Raw genomic sequence first — 19761 nt, 5'->3', positions numbered from 1 at the left:
AAATACCTGTTGGTAAAGAACAGAACAGAAATATTAGAACAGAAATATTCCATGGTTAGGTAAGGTCAAATCAGGAAAACTGTGCAGTTTTAAAATTAATCCATGATCCATTTGGATCAGAAAAACCTATTGGTGAAGAACAGAACAGAAATATTAGAACAGAAATATTTGATGGTCAGGGAAGGTCAAATCAGGAAAACTGCAGTTTTAAATTAATCCATGGTCCATTTTGGATCAGAAATACCTGTTGGTAAAGAACAGAACGGAAATATTCTATGGTCAGGGAAGTCAAATCAGGAAAACTGCAGTTTTTAAACTAATCCATGATCCATTTGGATCAGAAATACCTGTTGGTAAAGAACAGAACAGAAATATTCCATGGTCAGGGAAGTCAAATCAGGAAAACTGTGCAGTTTTAAATGAATCCATGATCCATTTTGGATCAGAAAAACCTGTTGGTAAAGAACAGAACAGAAATATTAGAACAGAAATATTTGATGGTCAGGGAAGGTCAGATCAGGAAAACTGCAGTTTTTAAACTAATCCATGATCCATTTGGATCAGAAAAACCTGTTGGAAAAGGTTAGAACAGAAATATTAGAACAGAAATATTTGATGGTCAGGGAAGGTCAAATCAGGAAAACTGTGCAGTTTTAAATTAATCCATGGTCCATTTTGGATCAGAAAAACCTGTTGGTAAAGAACAGAACAGAAATATTTGATGGTCAGTGGAGGTCAGGGAGTGAGCTCTGGTTGGAGAATCACTGTCCAGGTGTGAAATTGTGATCCCCTCAATAAAACAATCCCCACAATCACCCATGGTGTGGTTTTTGGATGCTGGAGCTCTGCTCTGACATGTACAGCTTGTCTGGTTAATCTGGAATAAACCTAAATAATTATTATCTGTGCTTTCCAAGCTCCTGGCAGCTCAATCTGCTGGTTCTGCTGGGTTGTTAAAAGGCTGAGAGGCACACGTGCTCTAATTGATGTTAAAACAACTTGGAGCCTTTTCCTGGCTGGGGAATACTTGACACAATATGCTCAGGCTCTAAAATAGTTTGTGCATTTCATAATCATTTCTTGCAGGTGCCACTCAAAGCCAAGGGTGGAATTCTGCAGCAAAAAAAGCGGCGAGAAGAGGAGGGTGGTGCAGTCAGGATGGAGGAGTGAGTAAATCGGTGTTAAATCGGTGTTAAATCAGTGTCAAATCAGTGTTAAATCAATGTTAAGTCAGTAAGTCAGTGTTAAATCAGTGTCAAATCAGTGTTAAATCATTATTAAATCAATGTTAAGTCAGTGTTAAGTCAGTGTCAAATCCGTATTAAATCAGTTAAATCAGTGTCAAATCAATGTTAAATCAATGTTAAATCAATGTCAGATCAGTGTCAAATCAGTGTCAAATCAATGTTAAATCAGTGTTAAATCAGTGTTAAATCAATGTTAAATCAATGTTAAGTCAGTGTCAAATCAGTGTCAGATCAGTGTCAAATCAGTGTTAAATCAATATTAAATCAATGTTAAGTCAGTGTCAAATCAGTATTAAATCAATGTTAAATCAGTGTTAAATCAATATTAAATCAATGTTAAATCAGTGTCAAATCAGTGTCAAATCAGTGTCAAATCAGTGTCAAATCAGTGTTAAATCAGTGTTAAGTCAGTGTTAAAACAATGTCAAATCAGTGTTAAATCAGTGTTAAATCAATGTTAAATCAATGTTAAGTCACTGTCAAATCAGTGTCAGATCAGTGTCAAATAAGTCAGTGTCAAATCAATGTTAAATCAGTGTCAAATCAGTGTTAAATCAATATTAAATCAGTGTTAAATCAGTGTTAAACCAGCATTAATAGCAGACATCTTGCTGCAGTGCAGAGCATTAAACTCAGCACACGAAGAAAGGTCTCTGTGCTTTAATTGCTGGAGCTCTGTGAGGTTGTTCTTGGAGGGAATCCAGGTGAGTGGGATCCTGTGTCTTGCACATTCTGGGCACAAAATAATCCCAGGCACGTTGGGGTGGTTTGGTTTCTGGAGCTGGAGGGGTTTCCAGCCTGGTTTTGGGCAGGGTGAGGATTCAGGAGGGGCAGGGATGGCAGTGCCCAGTGGATGGCAGCACGGGCATGGATAATGGAGAATCCAGCCAACAAAACCCGTTCCTGTGGAGACTTGTCCATATCATTTTTGTGCAGGCTTTAAAATTTAAAAACCTTTATTTTATTTAAAATAAAACGAAATGTTTAGCACTTCATGACAGAGGTTGTGGTGCTGCCACCTCTAACCTTTGCGTTTCCAAATGCCAGTTTTCCAAATTTCCACACTGCGGGCACAGTGAAGTGCAGGGGATGCTCTGAAGCTCCAGATTCGGGGGTGTGAAGTGGTAATTTTGGGTGTTTTTTTTTGTGTAGTTGAAGTGAAGCAGATGGCCAGGAGAGTGGCCTCGGGCCAGCTGGGGCTCAGCTGTCCCCAGCCCAGCAGTGAGTGCACGTCTGAGAGCGAAGCTGAGAGCGTGAGGGAGCTGCCCCGGGATGTCCCTGCTGGAGCCCGCAGAGCCCAGCCGGGCTGGGGGTGGCAGCCGGGCGAGGCTGCCGAGCCCTGGGACAGCGAGGGCAGAAGCGACTCTGGGGACAGCGACCCGGAGCCTGCGCCCAGGGCTCCCACCGCAGGTAAACGCTCTGCTCTCTTTCTGTCCCATTTCCATTCGCATCTCAGCTTCTGGGGGTTTTTTACAAATTTTTTGTCCGTTTTGTCGTGCCCTCAGAGCGAGTCAGGCACTCGCTGATGTCGCAGACATTTTTTCATAGAAATCCTTTCTTTCACATTTGTCCATCTTCTGGGAAGCAGAGCCCCAGAAGAAGAATGTAAACAATTGTTATCAGCTGCTGTGAAATGTAGCAGTGTCCCTGTGATTGGCTCATCTTCCATGGGTACCATTAAAGGCCAATCACAGGAGCAGCTCAGGGACAGATTCCCTGCACACAGAACTTTGTTATTCATTCCTTCTATTCTATTCTTAGCTGAGCAGCTCTCTGCAACTTCTCTTCCTTTTCTTTTGAGTATAGTTATAATGTACTATATGTCTTATATAAATAAATCAAGCCTTCTGATCAAGGAACAAGATTCTCGTCCTTCTCTCACCACAGTGACCGTCTAAGGTCGCTGTAATACCCTGATGGGCATACATAGAGATAAGGTGATTATTAGGTGTTAATAGGGGGAGGGGATGAGCGTGGAGACCTTCATCATGGCTGATGAATGTTATCAGCAGGAGGAACCCAAAGCTCTCAGAGCCCTGAGAGTGCTGGCACACTTTTATTCCTTCCTATTGAAGATGGAGGGAGAGACCCAACTTCCTTGTTCAGCATCTGACTCCGTTTATTCACTCAATCAGTCACTTTTTATAACCGTGTTAATTAAGTTCATGCATATTGCAAACCCGAGCTCACAATAGGTCAGAGATTACACACCAACTCCTCCTTATGTTTCCAATACCAAGATTTGGGTTCTCAAAATTATTTTTGCTTTCCCAAAACAGCCAAAGATGAGAAAGCTGCCTGAGAACCCTGGTATGCCAGGTTCTCAAGGCCTTCATGTTTGCCAATTTTACTTGTAATTAAAAACAACCTGAGAACTTCTGATGTTTACAGAAACAGGCTGTGAGAACCTGTCCCCCAATGCCTTCCAAGCCATTTCTGAAAAAATCTCCAACACCTTCCAGCTGCTTTTCCTGCAGCAGCTCAGTGGGTAAAGCTTTTCAAAAAGTTCTGGACAAAGGAACAGGGGCAAGGTTCCCCTGCTTAGATTAATTAACGAGGTGAGCAGTTAAATGTCATTATTTCTCCGTGTTCCTGGCAGACAATTAGTGCCACTGCCTGCTCTCATTGATATTCCAGCAGTGCCTCAGATCACTCACTTCACATCTCTTTTTTTTTATTTATTTCTTTATTTTTGGTTAATAATTTTGTTCCATTCTGACATCCTAGGGAGGAGCTGCCAGTCCCCAGCACCAGAGGAGGAGGCAGAGTCTGGAAAATCCATTCCCAAGAGCTCAGCCCTTCCTCAGCAAGCTGAGAGTCTCTCTAGAGTATGTACAGAAATCCAGGGAGCTGCTTGTCCATGGAAAAGTTTAGCCTGAGCTGATCTGAGTAACAATTCCCCTCCTCATTCCTCCTTCTTTTTCGTTATTTTGTTTTATAAACCACCAAGGTAATGCAAGGAGCAGGAGGTGGGTTGAAAGTCAGGGAATAATTAAATAGAATTTCAGAATTTCTGTGGTTTTTATTGGCTGAAATGTGTATTTTTTATTAATAGAGAGGGGGATCATCTCAGGTGATGATGTCTTTTACAGGGACATTCAAGGGAATTGCATTGTTCTCTTAATTCACCTCCTGATGGGACTGAAGAATTCTTCACTCCTGATTATTTCCTTCCTCCTGCTCTTGAGGGAAGGTCAGAACCAGAGGTAAAAATAACATTTTTTGGACATGAGTTGCACAACATGTGGTTTAATTGTGCTCCCATTTGATTTGAAGAGAGCTGTGGAAAATGGGAGCTTTTATTTTCATTATTATTCTTTTCTTTCAAAACAGTACCTGCAAATAAAGATTTGGGTAAGAGTTAGCAAATTAATTTTCACTAATTTCTGGAAGAAATGAATTCTGGAAGAAAATTTTCTATTTTACTGTTAAATCCAGTCTGGGCTGTTTGCTGATGAGCTCCTGGAAAGTTTCTCTCTCCACTCCCATCATCCTGGGAGGGTTGTCCTGCCCTTTGCAGCTGCTCTGTTAAAAATGGAATTAAATTCTCTTTTTCCCCTTTTCAGACCTCAGATGCTGAGGGCAGAGCTGAAGATGTTTGTGCAGGATTTTTACAGAAATCACCTGCAGATGCAGCAATTCAGGCTCCAGGTAAATGTCCTTTTTCCAGAAGCATTTCTGAGGCAGGGGCACAGAAATTGTTGCATTGATATTTTTGCCAGCAGCTCTCCTGTCACAAGGCTGCACCTCCATTCTTCAGGCTCAGTTGATCTCTCATTCCAAAATTATTATTTTTGGGAGAGTTCAGGCCATTTAGGATTTTGGTTTGGGCATTGCAGTGCCTGAGATCATTTCAGATGCAGTGTTTATGTACTTGCTGTGTTTCAGTTAAAAAGCCAAAACAAAAAAACTTGTTTGAAACCTTTTTATTTTTACCCTGGGGCGAAGTTTAATCTTTTTATGCAACTTGCTGTGGTGCTGGAAACTGAATTAGAGTTGTATTTACACATTAATATTCTCATTGCTGGGAGGATCTTGGGCTTAAACCCAGTGAGAGCTGACAGAGTGTGTGTGCAGAATAATGCAGGAATCATTGTTTCCTTACTCTGTTGTCTCTTTTAGCTCAAATCTCTAAATGTTGTGATATTCCCCAGTGCTCCAGTGCCTGTCTGGCAGCTGTGCCATGTTTATGAAAATGCATCTTTAAAACACATTTGTCTCTCCATAACAGCAAAGGTCACAAGAACTCAGACAAAAAAAAAAAAAAAAAAAAAGAAAAAAATTAATAAAATCACAATTTCCTGTTCAATGAGTTGGGTTGTTTTCTTTTGTGCTTGCAAAAGCCAATAACAGGGAACATATTTGTTATTTGTATTCAGGAGGAAAAATGCTTTTCTGCAGCACAACACCACAGAGCAGTGGCAGAAACAAGCTGGGAGTGAATCAGCTGAGCCAAATGCCTGGAGCCAGGTAGAAAAACTCATTTTCATTGTTCCTTCAGGCATAAATTAGCTTTTAAAGTGTGCTCTCTTCATTAATTCTGCTTATATATCTAATATTCAAATAAGATGCCAGTGGTGGTTTTTAATGATTATCTACACAGCTCAGCTCCTTGCTAAGAAAATACAAAAAGGGATTTTCACAGGTCTCAAGGGATTTTGTCTTTTGCAGAGTTTGGTGGGGTTTTTTTCTGCCTTAATGAGGGAGCTAAAATAGGGGGAAAAAAAGCCATGTACATATCACAATTCCTGATAAACCACAGGCTGAAACAGAGCAAAGATAATTCAGATTAAAGCTTCAGTCATCTGCTTTAATTTTGGTTGTGGAGCTGAAGTGCCATGAAGATCCTGCCTTTCCCAGCCCCATGGGATCAGCCCAGGGATGTTCACTGGATCCTGCCTGGGGGTAACATCAGATTTGGCAGCCTCTGAAACCTCGGAGGTTTGGCTGGCTCCTCTGAAAAACAGGAGGGTTTTTTGTCCCCCCTATGTAATTTTATATTTTATTTTATTTTATTTTATTTTATTTTATTTTATTTTATTTTATTTTATTTTATTTTTATTTTATTTGTATTTTATTATATTAAGTTTATATTATTACATTTTATTCTATTACATTTATTTTATTAAAATTTTCTATTTTACCAGCATGGTAAAATTTTTCCAGAAGTTGGCTGTGACTGCCAGGGCTCCTCCCCACCCAGGAGCTGAGGGAGGCACCAGCAGTGGAAATCACTTGGCTTTAGGATAAAAAAAGAAGGTTTTTGGTTGTTCCCTTCACTTTGGAACTTTTGGCAGCAGGACAGAGGGGATGTTGCTCTCTGAGCATCTGCCTGATCCTCTTTGACCTTGTCACAATCTGAGACAGATCAAGGGATGATGGAACAATGGAGTGGTGTGTATGCCTAGGTTTTGATTTCTTTGATTTCATTTTATTCATTTCACCAAATTTTAACGAGGTGAGCAGTTAAATGTCATTATTTCTCTGGGTTCCTGGCAGACAATTAGTGCCACTGCCTGCTCTCATTGATATTCCAGCAGTGCCTCAGATCACTCACTTCACATCTCTTTTTTATTTCTTTTTTTCATTTTTGGTTAATAATTTTGTTCCATTCTGACATCCTAGGGAGGAGCTGCCAGTCCCCAGCACCAGATGAGCAGGCAGATTAATTCATTAATTTCACCTAATTTTATTAATTTCACTTTTGTTCCGAAGCTGCAAATGTCAATTAGAAGTTTTAACAAATCTGTTTAAAAATGACATTTTTCTCCTACCAGTCTCCACTTTCTCAGGTTTTAAGTAAAAAGTGTTTATGAGCTGCAGTCTACCTCAGAGAGAAGGTAATGCTTAAACTTCCTGAAGGAAAGGAAACCAAATTTCTCAATTTCCATGATTTTCTGAGGGTGAATGTGACCTTTCCTCCCTCGTTTCAGTGTGGATGCAGCACAAGAAGCGATGCTGTGGGAGCCACAGGAAGAATGCCAAGAAAAAGATGTGTAAGAGCCACATTTTATAGCAAAACTTCAGCAAATTGGTCATTAACTACAAAATTTTGTCAAGGGAGGTGGGACAGACCAAGAGAAAACTCCCCAGAGTATTGAGAGAGTATTTTCCTGTGAAAAGTTGTGAGATTGGTGTAAAAGTGTTGTCCTGAGTTGGGAATATTTTCATATTCAGAAGTAATTAACTTGGTGTTCATCTGGGTGTGCTTCTTCCCATGCAAACCAGGATTCCTGGTTTCTCCTTCTCTCCATATGGCACAGGGAAATAAAATCACTTTAAAGAGCAAATCGTTCGTGTGGAGCCAAATAAATTTTATTACAGAAATAGTCCTGTGATTTTCAGGGAGGAAAAAAAAAAAAAAATCAGCAGAGTATGTTTGTGATTCAGCTAATGAGGTTAATTTATATTTACAGCTAATGGAGATTTGCATAAAATTACTGATTTACAGGAGGTGTCTGTTCTTTCCACGGCCTTTGAGGATGATGGAATCCAGAGTGTATCTCCCCAAAATTTGATCAATTTGGATTTAAGTCTTTTCACTTGGGGGTGTGACTGCCTTCAGCAGTCTCAGTTTATCAGAGTCATTCTTTTAAATGCTCCCAAGGCCTACATTTAGTCTTAATTAATGGCTCATTAATTTTTGTTAACCCTTGAGGTTTTCCCTTGCCTTTGGGGATTTTTTTCTGCCTTTTGGTTCACATTTGAAGCTCCTGCCCTTTCTGGAAGCAGCTTCCTGAGCTGGTTTTGTAGGAGGATTATTTAACACATCCTGGAGAGGAAGGGGAAGCAAATAATTAACCTTTTCTGCCTCTTTAACTTCCCTGAGGATGGTGATTTTGGGCCTCCCAAGATTCCTGTGGGGAGTCTCAAAGGGAACATCTCCTCCCGTTCCAGCGCGCTAGATAAGACTGCACGAAATTAAAATTTCAAGACCCTGAAAATAGCAGGATCTGGTGATTCACAGGTGCAGGAAGTGGCCATTCTAACTGTCAGAACGTGTCTCAATAATTCAGATCAGTGGCAGATATTCAGGATTTGTCCAGCATCCCCTGTGAGCAGAACTTCCAGAGGGGTGTGGAGTGTAGGACGCCTCGGCCGAGCCACGCTCCCACCAGTGTCAGCACCCCCCTGGGCTCAGGTAATGCAGGGAGGGGGAAAAAGAGGATTCACAGGGAATTGCTTCTCCTCTCTGTGCCAGCCAGGCCTTTCTGCCAGGATTTTTTAATGTGAAAATCATCCAGGTGAATCGTGAACCTCCGTTTCTCTGTGCGGGAATGTCAGGCTCGCACAAGAAATGCTGTTGTTCCTGTTGGAAGTCTCGTTGTTCAAAGACACAGAATTAAAGGAGAATTTATATGGACACAGCTGAAAAAGTCACTGCCTGAAAGGTGTCTGGCAGCCTTCATAAATCAGAAATTAAGTCATTTAAATTTGAACTGATACATGTGGGTTTTAGCATTTTAAAGGCAATTTAATAAGCACTCAGTAAGTTTATAACAAGTTAAATGACATGATAAATGTTTGTTGAACTGGAGTGCTAAAGAGTAATGAATTAACATTTGTGCTTCATTAATTTGGTGTTAAACAGAGGCTGGAATTTCTCAGTTGGCAAAGTTTTGTCTGAGGTGGAATTCCTGAGTTATTAACCTCAGTTTGGTCTTTTATAGATAGAGTTTCTTATGCAGGTGCCTGTTCCCTTTAAATTTTTTTCTGCTTCTGTTGAAATGGGCTTAAAGATACAAAAATTCCAAAAATAATTCTCCAGCTTCGCTGTCTTCACTTTTTTTTTCCCCTGTTTTTTTTTTTTTTTTTTAATTCTAGACGAAAAATTTCCATTAGCCTTTGAGAAATACAAACAGTGCCGTGAATTTTCTTCAGATTCTTCCTTTTGTGGCTCTCAAGAGACCTCCTCCACGCTGTTCAAGACTTTCACCACAGCCTGGGAAGGGGAGAGGAGCATGGAAATTCCAGTGGTGGCTCCAAGAATTTGCCCATTTGGACCGAAAGAGCCTGTAAGTCAGAAAATCACTTACACCAGGAGTTTCTATAAATATTCTTTTAATATTCCTTAAAAATATTTTTGACAACACTTTTGTTAAGAAGAAATGCAAACAGAGAAATCCTTGTAGGTCTTTGTGAGTGTTTGGGAATCGTGGCTCTGTGGATGAAGTAAAGAGTCCTGATTAATTAATTAACAAAAATTTGGGTTCCCCTTGCTGGGGAATGTTGGCCTCTCTCCAAGTGGCTCTTCCCTGCCCTCCATCCCTCCCTGGCTGTTGGGAATTTCCACTTCCCAGCCTTTGGAATCCTGGATTTTACCCAGAGTATGGAATGGACTTGGAAAAAAGGAAAACCAGGACCAGATTTCACCTGGAGACTGAAATGGACTCAGCAAAAGGGAATACCCAGACTGGATTATGGCTGGAGTATGGAATGGGCTCGGCAGAAGGAAAAACCCAGACCGGATTTCACCTGGAGTCTGGAATGGACTCAGAAAAAGTGAAAACACAGACTGGATTGTGGCTGGAGTACGGAATGGACTCAGCAAAAGGAAAAACCCGGACTGGATTTCACAATGGACTTGCCCAGACCGGATTTTGGCTGGAGTCTGGAATGGACTCAGCAAATTAGAAAGCCTGGAACAGATTCCCAATGGAGTCTGGAGTGGACTCAGCAAAAGAAAAAAACGGAGTGGATTTTACCCGGAGTCTGGAATGGATTTGGCAAAAGGGAAAACCTGGACTGGACTTTGGCTGGACTCAGCAAAAGGGAAAACCTGGACCAGATTCTGACCAGAGTCTGGAATGGAGTTGGCGAAAGGGAAAGCCCAGACTGGATTCTGCCCAGAGTCCGGAATGGACTCTGCAGAAGGGGGTTTGAATGAGCCTTTGTTCAAAGCTTTTTTCTCCTTTTCCTGCGCACTAAATGTGCCCAATCTCGTTGGCTTTGTTCAAACCCTTTGGAGTGCAGAGTTTCCAGGGTCGCTGCAGCCATTTCCACTGATCCTTTTGGCACTGAAGGTGTTCCTGAGCCACAGCATTATCTCAAATTGCCTTTGCAGACAGTTCTGTATGAAACAGTTTTGTATAACACAGTTGCCTTTTCACCTTCCTTGTTATTTCCACTGCTGGGGCTGTGGATCAGAGCTGGAATCAGAGTTTGCTCATTGTGCAGCTGACCTGGCACAGGCAGGTCTGTGTCGTGCTGCTCCAGTGCCAGAACAGTTGGAATTCATTAAATTCATTTGCAGCCCTGAGTGGCTCTGCTGATGCTGTCACTTCATGTCCAAAATCTTATTCTAGAATTAAGTGCATATTGCCACTTTGAGGGCAGTGAGGATTTGCCTCTGGTTACAAATTTTTAATTTTGGGGGGGGCTCTTCTAAAGAACAGATGTGCCTGGATTTAATAGTGAAAGATTCCAAGCAGAGAATGGGAACTGAGGAAATCTTGGATGTGTCCAGTCAGAAAATTCCATCCAATTATCTGTTCAGAGTGTTGAAATAAAGATTATGTAGCTGATGGTATCTCACAGCTAAATTATGACTGCATAGCAGCCTAAGCAAAATTTTTAACACATCAGTCTTACTCTATTTTCATATTCTGGACTGATTGGAAAGCTTAGTTTAAAATTTAATGGTCAGCTCAGGCTTTAATTGAAGGTTCTACCTAAATTTTGGATTTAAGATGTTGAAGAGAAGGATTGAAGATCAGCAGTTTTTCAATTTACTTCTTGTATTTAATTCTGTTTGATCTCACTCAGGTTGGGTTGCCACCAGTTGCTTCATCCCTGAGGAACACCAGGCAGGCACCTGGTAAGTCTTTTATCCCAGCCCCAGCCAAAATAAATTGTTCAATAAACAGAGAAATGGATTTGAAAGGAAATTCAGCAGTCTATTAATTATTTTTCCTTTTTTTTTCCCCCTTCTTTTTTTGCTCCTGGATGTCTCTTTTTAGAGGGATAAATAGCTAAGCACTCAGCCATGTACTGCTGGTGCTAATTAGGTTATGGATTTTGTGTTTGCACCTGCACACTGAGAACTCTGACCTCTAAATCAACCTCTGTTTGAAGTGTAAATATTACTGGCCTCAGATTTCTGATACACCATTGGGAGCTGAATGTGCAAGTCTGGCTCCAAATGATTTTTCCATTATGGAATTATTGAGGGAAATTTGATAAAATATGAATGAGCCAGGCTTGCGCAGGGTGTTAAATGAAATATGTAAGCAAGATGCTATCAGAGTGTAAGCCTATGTCACACTTATTAAGGATTAATCACTGCTAATTAACTGGGATATTTTTTTTCTCTGTCTCAGCACTCTCAGAGGCATCTCCCCCCTCCAGTGATGAGCTGCCTCCACCAGCCCAAGAGCTGCTGGATGAAATTGGTAAGAGGCACTTCACCCCAAACTGTGGGAGGCTTTCCAGCTGTGCTCAGTCAGGATTCCTCCCAAACCATTCACTGCCAAAATACACTGGAGCTTCCAAATTAGTTGCAGTCAATTATGAGGAAGATCAAGAGCTTAAATGATCAGCAGCTTAAATAACTGGCAGTTCTTGGGGCCTCTGCATTTCTCTGAGTGTTTCCTTGCTGCTGCTGGGAGCACACTGAGTGCAGGTGGAGTTTAACACACAGAGGAGTTTGGTGTACACTGAATTTTTCAGAGGTGTCCTGGAGCAATTTGTGTTCCCTGTTAGAGGAGGCAGCTGCACCCCCCAGGTGTCTGTGCAGAATTCAGTGATTTGCATTTTCTACTTGTGTTCACACTCATCTCCAGTCAGAAAATGTAAAACCTCTGTGTGGTTTTCACTGGAGGGTGTTGGAGAAAAATTTGCTTTGCTTATCCATCATTAAGCTCTTCCTAAATTAACACCAGACATTAGATAATTAAATTGTCAGTCCTCACCTTATTTCCTCAATCACCAAAAAAAGAACCTGTGGAGATTGGCATCAAAGGTGATGCCATTAATGATGGTCAGGGGCAGCCTGTAGGTTAATATATAAAATAATTATAAATTATAATATATACATTATTCTATTTATTAATATATTATAATATATTATATTTAGTATATATTATATTTATATAATATATAGTACTTATTATAAGACATAATATTATTATATAATTATATTATTGTAATACATATAATTATAACTATTCGTAATTATAAATATTGATAAAATAAAAATATATAATAATATTTTTATATATGAATATTTATAACTTAGTATATATTATATTTATTATATATTATTATATATATAATATAGTACATATTATAATACATAATATTATATAATTTATTATTGTAAAATATAATTATAAATAATAATTATAGATATTGATGAATATATGAATATTATATAAATATAATAATATATTTATATTTTATATAATTTGTATAAATATATAAATATTTACAATTATATGTAATTTAATTATTGTAATAAATAGAATGTATTTATTATATTATATATTATAATATATATTATTTAAATTATATTTATTCAAAATATAATATATAAATAATATGTAAATGTACAGGTTTTCCTCCAGGGTTGGATGGATAAAGTTTTATGGTATTTTAGTGTATAGGCAGCCTAGACCAATATGGAAATAATGCTGTTTTTAACAGAACACTTAAAGCAGCAAGATTCCATCACTCCAGGCTTGGAAGGGATGGGATTGCCAGACTCCGGAGTGCAAGTGAATGGTTGGTTGCTAACAGTCCCAATGTGGAGATTAAAAATAGAAAATTCTTTTTTCCTTGCTGCAAACTGCCTCTGCGTCCTCGTCACTGGCTGTTCAGCTGGAACAATAAATGCAATTTTTAGCTTGGTGCCCCCACCAGTGTTTGCTGCCTTTCCCTGTGTGCTCCACGGGGAGCTGCTGGGGGAGGTTTGCAGCTCCAGGCAGGAGAATGAATTTTGTGCCCTTATTGTGCCACTGGAGCTGGTGCTGTGCTCACACACAGGTGCCAACACCCACGGGAGCAGAGGTGCTGGGCAGGTGATGTCAAATCCATTCAGGGAGGGTGATTCACTTCCCAAAGTGGCCACTGCACCCCACCTGTTCATGTTCCTGATTCTCCAGCATGAAATAATGCCTCTGGTTTCACAGAGGAAAAAAAAATAGCTTCCGCTGGGGTAATGAATATTGGATTTCCTGCTCTGTTACAAAGACAGCAGAGTGGTGAATCTTTGTGCTGCTGCTGCAAATGCAAATGGTGCTAAGTGGGAATCATTTTTAGATGTACAACAAGTCGTGTCAGAGGAGCAGAAAACCTAAATGTTTATAGGCTGTGCTTTTTTTTCTTCCTCCAGTGAGTCACAAAGTGAGCAGCAGTAAAAAAAAAAAAAGCAGACAAAAAAAGGCAAAAGGAAAAAAAAAAAGAAAAAGGCAGAACATGAGTTAAGTCTGTAAAAAGCTAAATAACACAGTCACTCGAGAATGATGCTGGCACATGTTTGGTTGTCCTACAGCTTTGTTAAATCTTTTCCTGAGGGATGGAAGTTCATTGGAGCTTCTTGTTTTCAGGGGGAGAGGACTGCAGCAGGCTATTGCTGGCTGCTCAATCACTGTGGTTTTCTTGGATTTGCATAAAGCACAGCTATTTCAGACTCCCATTTTTTGTGGCAGCCTCGTGCTTCCTGCTTATCACAGCCCAGCAGAAGGGGCTGAAATATTCCCCTAAGTTTAACCCCATCACCATGAATTTCCAGCTGAGAAAATTCACCATGGGGTGCCCTTCTCAGCCCTAAGCCCAACCCTAACCCTGGTTTCTGTGGGGAACAGAATTTGCTGATAAAGCTTTGAGGGAAAGTCACTGGATTTTGATAAATAGGCAAACCATCCTCAGGTTTCCCTTGGGTTTCTCTCCCATATCTGGGATTGGAAGGGGAAGGATTAAAGATTCATTTCCACATGCATTTTTCATTTCAATGGGAAACAAAATGTGGAGTCCTGTGAGTCTGGAAATGTGTTGGAGTGAAATATTTATCTGGGCCTTGCTGCTGGCCACCTTTGACTGCAGATAATGGGAATTTGTTCATCTGGTAGAAAATCAGGCCTGGCTGAGGAAAGAGTGACTGAGAAGTGGGCAACTGGAAATTGCCCAAGTGCAGCAAAGAAAAGAACATTTTAATGTCTTTGTTTATCTTCCTTTGATACTAAAATCTTGCTGTTTATGTGAATAGCTCTTGATCAAGTTAAAATGGAGAGCAGAGAGTCAGGAAAAGAATCTGAGAGAAATGAGAAGACAAATCAGAGTTTATGGACTAAGGAGTCATTTAATCTAGCAGAGGATACAGAAAGGTATGAAAAACGATCGGAAGGCATGTCTGGTTTTGAGTTACAAAGATTTAGAATTTTAACAAGATTCAATGCTTACAGAAAACTTTAAATCCCCTTGCGACTGTTTTATTTGGAAATTTGCAGCATGACCCTTGTCACCATCACTTTGAAATCTTTTATTGAACAGGGCTCACTCCAGTCTGGATGATGTTTTGGAAAGAATGCTCCATGCAGTTCCTGGAGATGAGGAGATCCAAGAAGAGCCTCAGGGACACACTCTTGGGTGAGCTGATAATTTCTGTTTGTGTTCAAGGGTTTATTTTGTGTGCTGTGTACAGATCTGTGGAGGACTTTTCAGAGAATGGGCTGAGACTCCTTGGGGAGTGGAGAGTGCCAGGGAACTTGCCTGGAGACGTGAATGTGAACTCTCCTACTAAATTGAGATGGAAAAGAATGTTTTCATTTAATACAGCTTCCTGTAGGTGGAAGGCAAATACTTCTACAGCCCTGAAAGGCAGTGCTTGGTCTTCACAGAAATCAGAGATAATTTGACAGAATGGGGGAATTTTTTGAGACAGAGAAAATGTGCATTAACAAAACAGAGTCATGAAATCTCTTTATAACGAAGAGTTTGTGAAAATGGTTGTGCTTTCATGGCAGTATATTAGGAAATTTGAAGAACATGGCAGAAGTCATTTAAACATCATTTTAAGGAAAATATTCATATCCCAAATAACTGTTTTTCCTCTTGGAACTAAAGATCAGAGCCCAGTAACTCTGAACAGCTCCACAGTGAGTGCTCGTATCCCTAACTTCTGTCTCACAAAGGAACTCGTTGGCATCACAATGTTTGGCATCAGAATTTTCTATTTAATCCTGTTGAAAAAGAAAAAAAATGAGGATGATACACAAAATTCTGTCATTCAAGGGCTGCCAGCCTGCAGGATCCAGAAGATGCTGGAAGGAAGAATGAAGTAGAGCAGAGAGGAGCCTGGGCTGGAGGCAGAGCACCAGGAATCTGTGCAGGGACTTCAGCAGGTGCCCTGGGTCTGTAAAGCTGCAGGATGCACCCAAAGTTTGAAATGTCCCAAATCTCTGGTTACTTTTGGAAATGTTGATGGCAATTTTAAAGTGTAGAAGCCTGGGGGTGACATCCCTGTGCTTGTTATTGCATTACAATAACAAATTGTTACAGCAACAGCAGCTGTGCCCCTGTTTGCTGTCAGAGCTCCATAGCTGAGCTGGGACTGGGCTTCAGGGATGGAAATCAGGATTATTTCTGATTTTCTGATCCCCACGAGGGTCCTGGGTGATGCAGCAGAGCTGGGGCTGGGTTCTGATTCCAAATGAATCAAGCAGAGGAACCTGCAGCTCTTGATTCAGTTGCTGTCTCTATATGGCTTTCATGTTCTGAGCTGAATTTCCCTGTTTTTTAGATGAGATCAAGGATCAGAAATCCCACCCCCAGCAGCAGCTGGCTCGAGCTCCACCCTTCAGGTGAGACTCTGTGACTTAAACTGGAATTGTGGCAGAAATTTATTTGTGGCATGAGCTGCATTCCTGTTTTCCATGAAAAAGAGGCACTGTGAAATCCCATTCCCTTCATCTTGTACTTTACAGAAAAAAAACAACTTCATAACCATTTTTTCCTCTTTTTTTTTTTTTTGTTCCCTGCAGGAAAATTGTTTTGGATGAGAGCTCTCTCCGTGATTAAAACACAAGAGTGAATAAATTCTACACATCACCTGCTTGCTGCTGCTTGCACAGTGTTTAGTGTGTGAATTACAGCCCTTTTTGGCCACATAAACACCTGTAAAGCTCAGATTTCCTTGAACAGCAGCAGCAAGTTCAGAAGGAAACCCAGTGCTCTGTGTTCTGAAATGTTTTGTACTGGTTTGATGCCATTGTTGCATGCCCAGGCAGTGTCAATGTGCAGAAGTGAGCTGTTTTTTTTTTTACTGTCACATCCTTATGAAACTGCTTTTTATTCTGCACGTGCACATTTTCATAAGCTAGAGAATTCCTTGCTCTGTTGCATTATGCAGTTTTCAGATTAAAGACAAAATGATTGTAATTCTGTGGGCTGCTGGTGCTGCTCAGGCACTGAAATGTTTCCATGCTGGAGTGTTGCAGCCCATGTAGAGTCTGTTTTTCCTTGCTCATTAAATTTAACAAGGTAATTTCTTGTTTTCTCTTTACTTAGTGCTTTTGTGATCTAGTGTTGAACTGATTTGACTGATTAAAGGGATTAATTGCTGTGCAAAAAGCTAATGAGGAAAAGGCAGTGTTCTCCAGAGATTGCAAGTGCAGCAATATGTTCCCTGCCAGCATCAGACAAGAATGTGGAAAAAAATGTGGTTGTTATGAAGATACCTGGTGTTTAATTCAACCACATTTTGGGTAGGCCTCGTCCAAAAAAAACCCACCAAGATCTCTGGACATAATTGAGTTTTGGATGAGAATTTTGATAGGCACAGCTATTTCATATTTAACACTTTTTTGTGATAAATCCTGTTCAAGGTGCAGGAGTGAAGGTTGTCCTGTTCCCTGGGCTTTGAGCTGCTTTTGCACATCTGGGAGTACCAAGTTTTGTATTTTCATTCCTGCTTTTGCAAGGAAATGCTCCAATTCTTTACCCGTTCATTTGGTTAAACAACATTAATAAAAGTTTCCAAGGTTATTGTGCTGCCTTTGGTTCTTTTTCTGGCTTGGAGGTTCATTTTGGGGGTTGTTTTGTTGGGGTTTGTAATTTGTTTTTAACATTGCTTCCCATCATCCGGCCATGATACAACTGGGCCCTGATGGAGCTGCTCCAGGGAGGATCCTGCAGGGATGGGGGAGGAAAGATAAGAGCAAATAAAAATGTTTCTGAGGAAAGATAAGAGAAAATAAAAATGTTTCTGAGGAAAGATAAGAGAAAATAAAAATCTTTTATGTGTTTGTGCTGTGGTGGCAGTGACAGAGGCGCCTCAGGCCTAGCACAGGCCTCGCCCCAGGCTGTGACACAATTCTGGCCAAAAAAATGTTTAATATTTTCTAACCCAGCCTTGTTCCAACCTGGATTCTCTGTGTGGGACTCCTGTGCTGCAGGCAGGAGGATTTTTATTCCTGTTAGGAGCTGCTGGAACAAGATCCTGCTCCCCATGGCTCCGGGGCTGTGTCGCCAGCAGGGACAGAGAGCGCAAAAAGTTAAATTGTAAATTTGGATTTTGTGATCCTGCCCTTGGTGGCTTGTGACTCATAACTGAGGGTCATTCCCTCTCACTTTGGGTGGTGTTTTTGTTGGGTTTCAGGCTTGTTTAATTAAATAAAAAGTAGCCAAAGCCAAGTGGCTGCAGCAGTGTGTGGAGAGCAGCACGGGAGCGTTTTCACATGCACAGAATTATCCATCCCTGGCTGGATAACAACATGTGAAATCTCAGCTTCCTGCATTTCTTGTTCTATTTTATCTGTGGGACCAAATGGTGAGCAGACTGTGAACAGTTTCCCTATCTTTTTTTAATCTTAATGTGGAGAATTTTTATTTCTGTTGGTGGAGGGCCTTTCAAGCAGCCCCATGGCCTGTCTGATCTCCTTATCGGGGCCAGAACACAACAGAGATTTCAGTTTCTCAGCTGCTTGTGCTTCCCCAGATTTAAGTTCAGCAAGGACTTGAATCATCCTGATAACGTAAAGCATGGGCACAAAAGCTGTGATTAACAGGAACAATTAAACAAGGACCAGTGCAAGACAGCAGAGGAGATCAGAGGGCCCATCTAATGCTGCTTTTCAGCTTCCCAGAGAATGAAAGCCCAATTAATTAAATTAAAACAGTGATACTGAGCTGTTCTAATTCCTCTCTGAGCCCTGTGAGCTGTTTGCACAGCAGGAGAGAGGGAGGCTGGGGCAGGGGTGGGGATGGGTGTCCTGTCCCCCCACACCAGGTCATGGAGTCATGGAATGGTTTGAGTTGGAAAATGCCATAAATATGATTTAATTCCACCCGTCTGCTACCTTCCACTAGCCCAGGTTGCTCCAACGTATTTCATTCCTTTGGACTGGGGTGGTTTGGGGATTTTTGTTTTATTTTTGGTTTGAAGCAGAGAATCTCAGGTGGTGAAAAAAACCCAAAAACCAAACCCTCTGTCTCCCAGATCTCATCATCCTCCATGGCAGTGCAAATTGCTGGGGTGCCTGGCTGTGGATCACCTCATTTTAAAAGCAATTCAGCGGTTCAGGATCAGAACTCTATAAGACAACTCTGAAGGCTGGCAGGCTTTTTTAGAGATAGAGGAATTGGGTGAAACCCAGTTTCATCGACTTGCTGCCTTCAATATCACCTTCAGCAGCCTTTCCTGGGCTCCTGAATGACAGAATCTGCCTCCAAAACCAGAAGTGTGATTGCAGCTGGGGTAGATAAACACTGGGATTGGAGATTTGAGATGAGGTGTGAAGCTGTGGAGCCCGTGGAGGTTTTTTATCTTTTATTTTATCCTTTCAGGCTTTGGCATCTTTTGTTTGCTCCTGGTGGGCCTCTGCTATGCCTTGAGGCCTGTTACCACTCGTGTTTTCACCCTTGCTGGGAAACCAGTGCATTCAGACCTTTCCTTATTGCCTTAAGTCTAAAAAAAGAAAATTAACTTTGTGTCTGTTTAATTTCCTGGCTGTCTGTAGGGATGTTTGTGGCACTTGCCACGAGGGATGTGCCAGCTCTGGTGGCAGGAGGGGATGTGTTTTCTGTCAAACCTTCCATCAGCCAATAAAACAGATGAACTGCTCAGTATTTATCAGTGTTTATTAACACAGTTGGCTCTCAGACATTCCTGCTGGATTTATGCCAGGTTTGCAGCATCTCCCTGAACTTCCCAGCAGGACCAGGCGTTGCAGGCAGGGCTTGGTCTGTCAGGGGATGGTGACAGACCATGTTCCACCTGACTCTGGGCCAAACAGCACTGAGGGAAAATTACTGTTCATTTTTTATTTGGTGTTCTTGAAAGGCTCCAAGGGGAGGGAGGGGGTTCCTTAGGAGAGGGACATAGTGAAAATCTGCATTGTCTCCCATGATGGGATGGCTCCTCACCTGCAAGAAGACACTGTCCTGTCTTTTTTATGCTGTTGGGGACCTCTCCAGCCTCGGAGAGCCCCCATCAGCTCCACCCGAGCCCTCTGTGCTGCTGTGGGTGGCACAGGCAGGTCCTGGAGCTGGCACTGGTGCAGGCAGGATGTGGCTGTTG

The 19761-nt window shown here is 41.2% G+C and overlaps 1 protein-coding gene across 1 annotated transcript in view; it reads left to right on the top strand.

The window, feature by feature from the left end:
• The window catches only part of TEX14 (testis expressed 14, intercellular bridge forming factor), a 44048-nt gene extending 26886 nt beyond the window's left edge, over positions 1–17162 (top strand). Inside the window, exons 16-32 of the mRNA XM_064729203.1 lie at positions 1087–1166; positions 2400–2657; positions 3975–4075; positions 4340–4453; positions 4814–4898; positions 5627–5717; positions 7181–7243; positions 8264–8388; positions 9072–9262; positions 11013–11064; positions 11567–11638; positions 12891–12968; positions 14452–14569; positions 14736–14831; positions 15477–15595; positions 15985–16045; positions 16226–17162. Of these exons, the coding sequence (XP_064585273.1) occupies positions 1087–1166; positions 2400–2657; positions 3975–4075; positions 4340–4453; positions 4814–4898; positions 5627–5717; positions 7181–7243; positions 8264–8388; positions 9072–9262; positions 11013–11064; positions 11567–11638; positions 12891–12968; positions 14452–14569; positions 14736–14831; positions 15477–15595; positions 15985–16045; positions 16226–16262 (1741 nt within the window). The 3' untranslated portion in view covers positions 16263–17162. The remainder of the gene's footprint in view (positions 1–1086; positions 1167–2399; positions 2658–3974; positions 4076–4339; positions 4454–4813; positions 4899–5626; positions 5718–7180; positions 7244–8263; positions 8389–9071; positions 9263–11012; positions 11065–11566; positions 11639–12890; positions 12969–14451; positions 14570–14735; positions 14832–15476; positions 15596–15984; positions 16046–16225) is intronic.
• Positions 17163–19761: the final 2599 nt, after the last annotated feature.

This window comes from Zonotrichia leucophrys, chromosome 19 (assembly GCF_028769735.1).
Source record: "Zonotrichia leucophrys gambelii isolate GWCS_2022_RI chromosome 19, RI_Zleu_2.0, whole genome shotgun sequence".
NCBI lineage: Eukaryota > Metazoa > Chordata > Aves > Passeriformes > Passerellidae > Zonotrichia > Zonotrichia leucophrys.
This window is presented reverse-complemented; position numbering and strand designations above follow the sequence as displayed.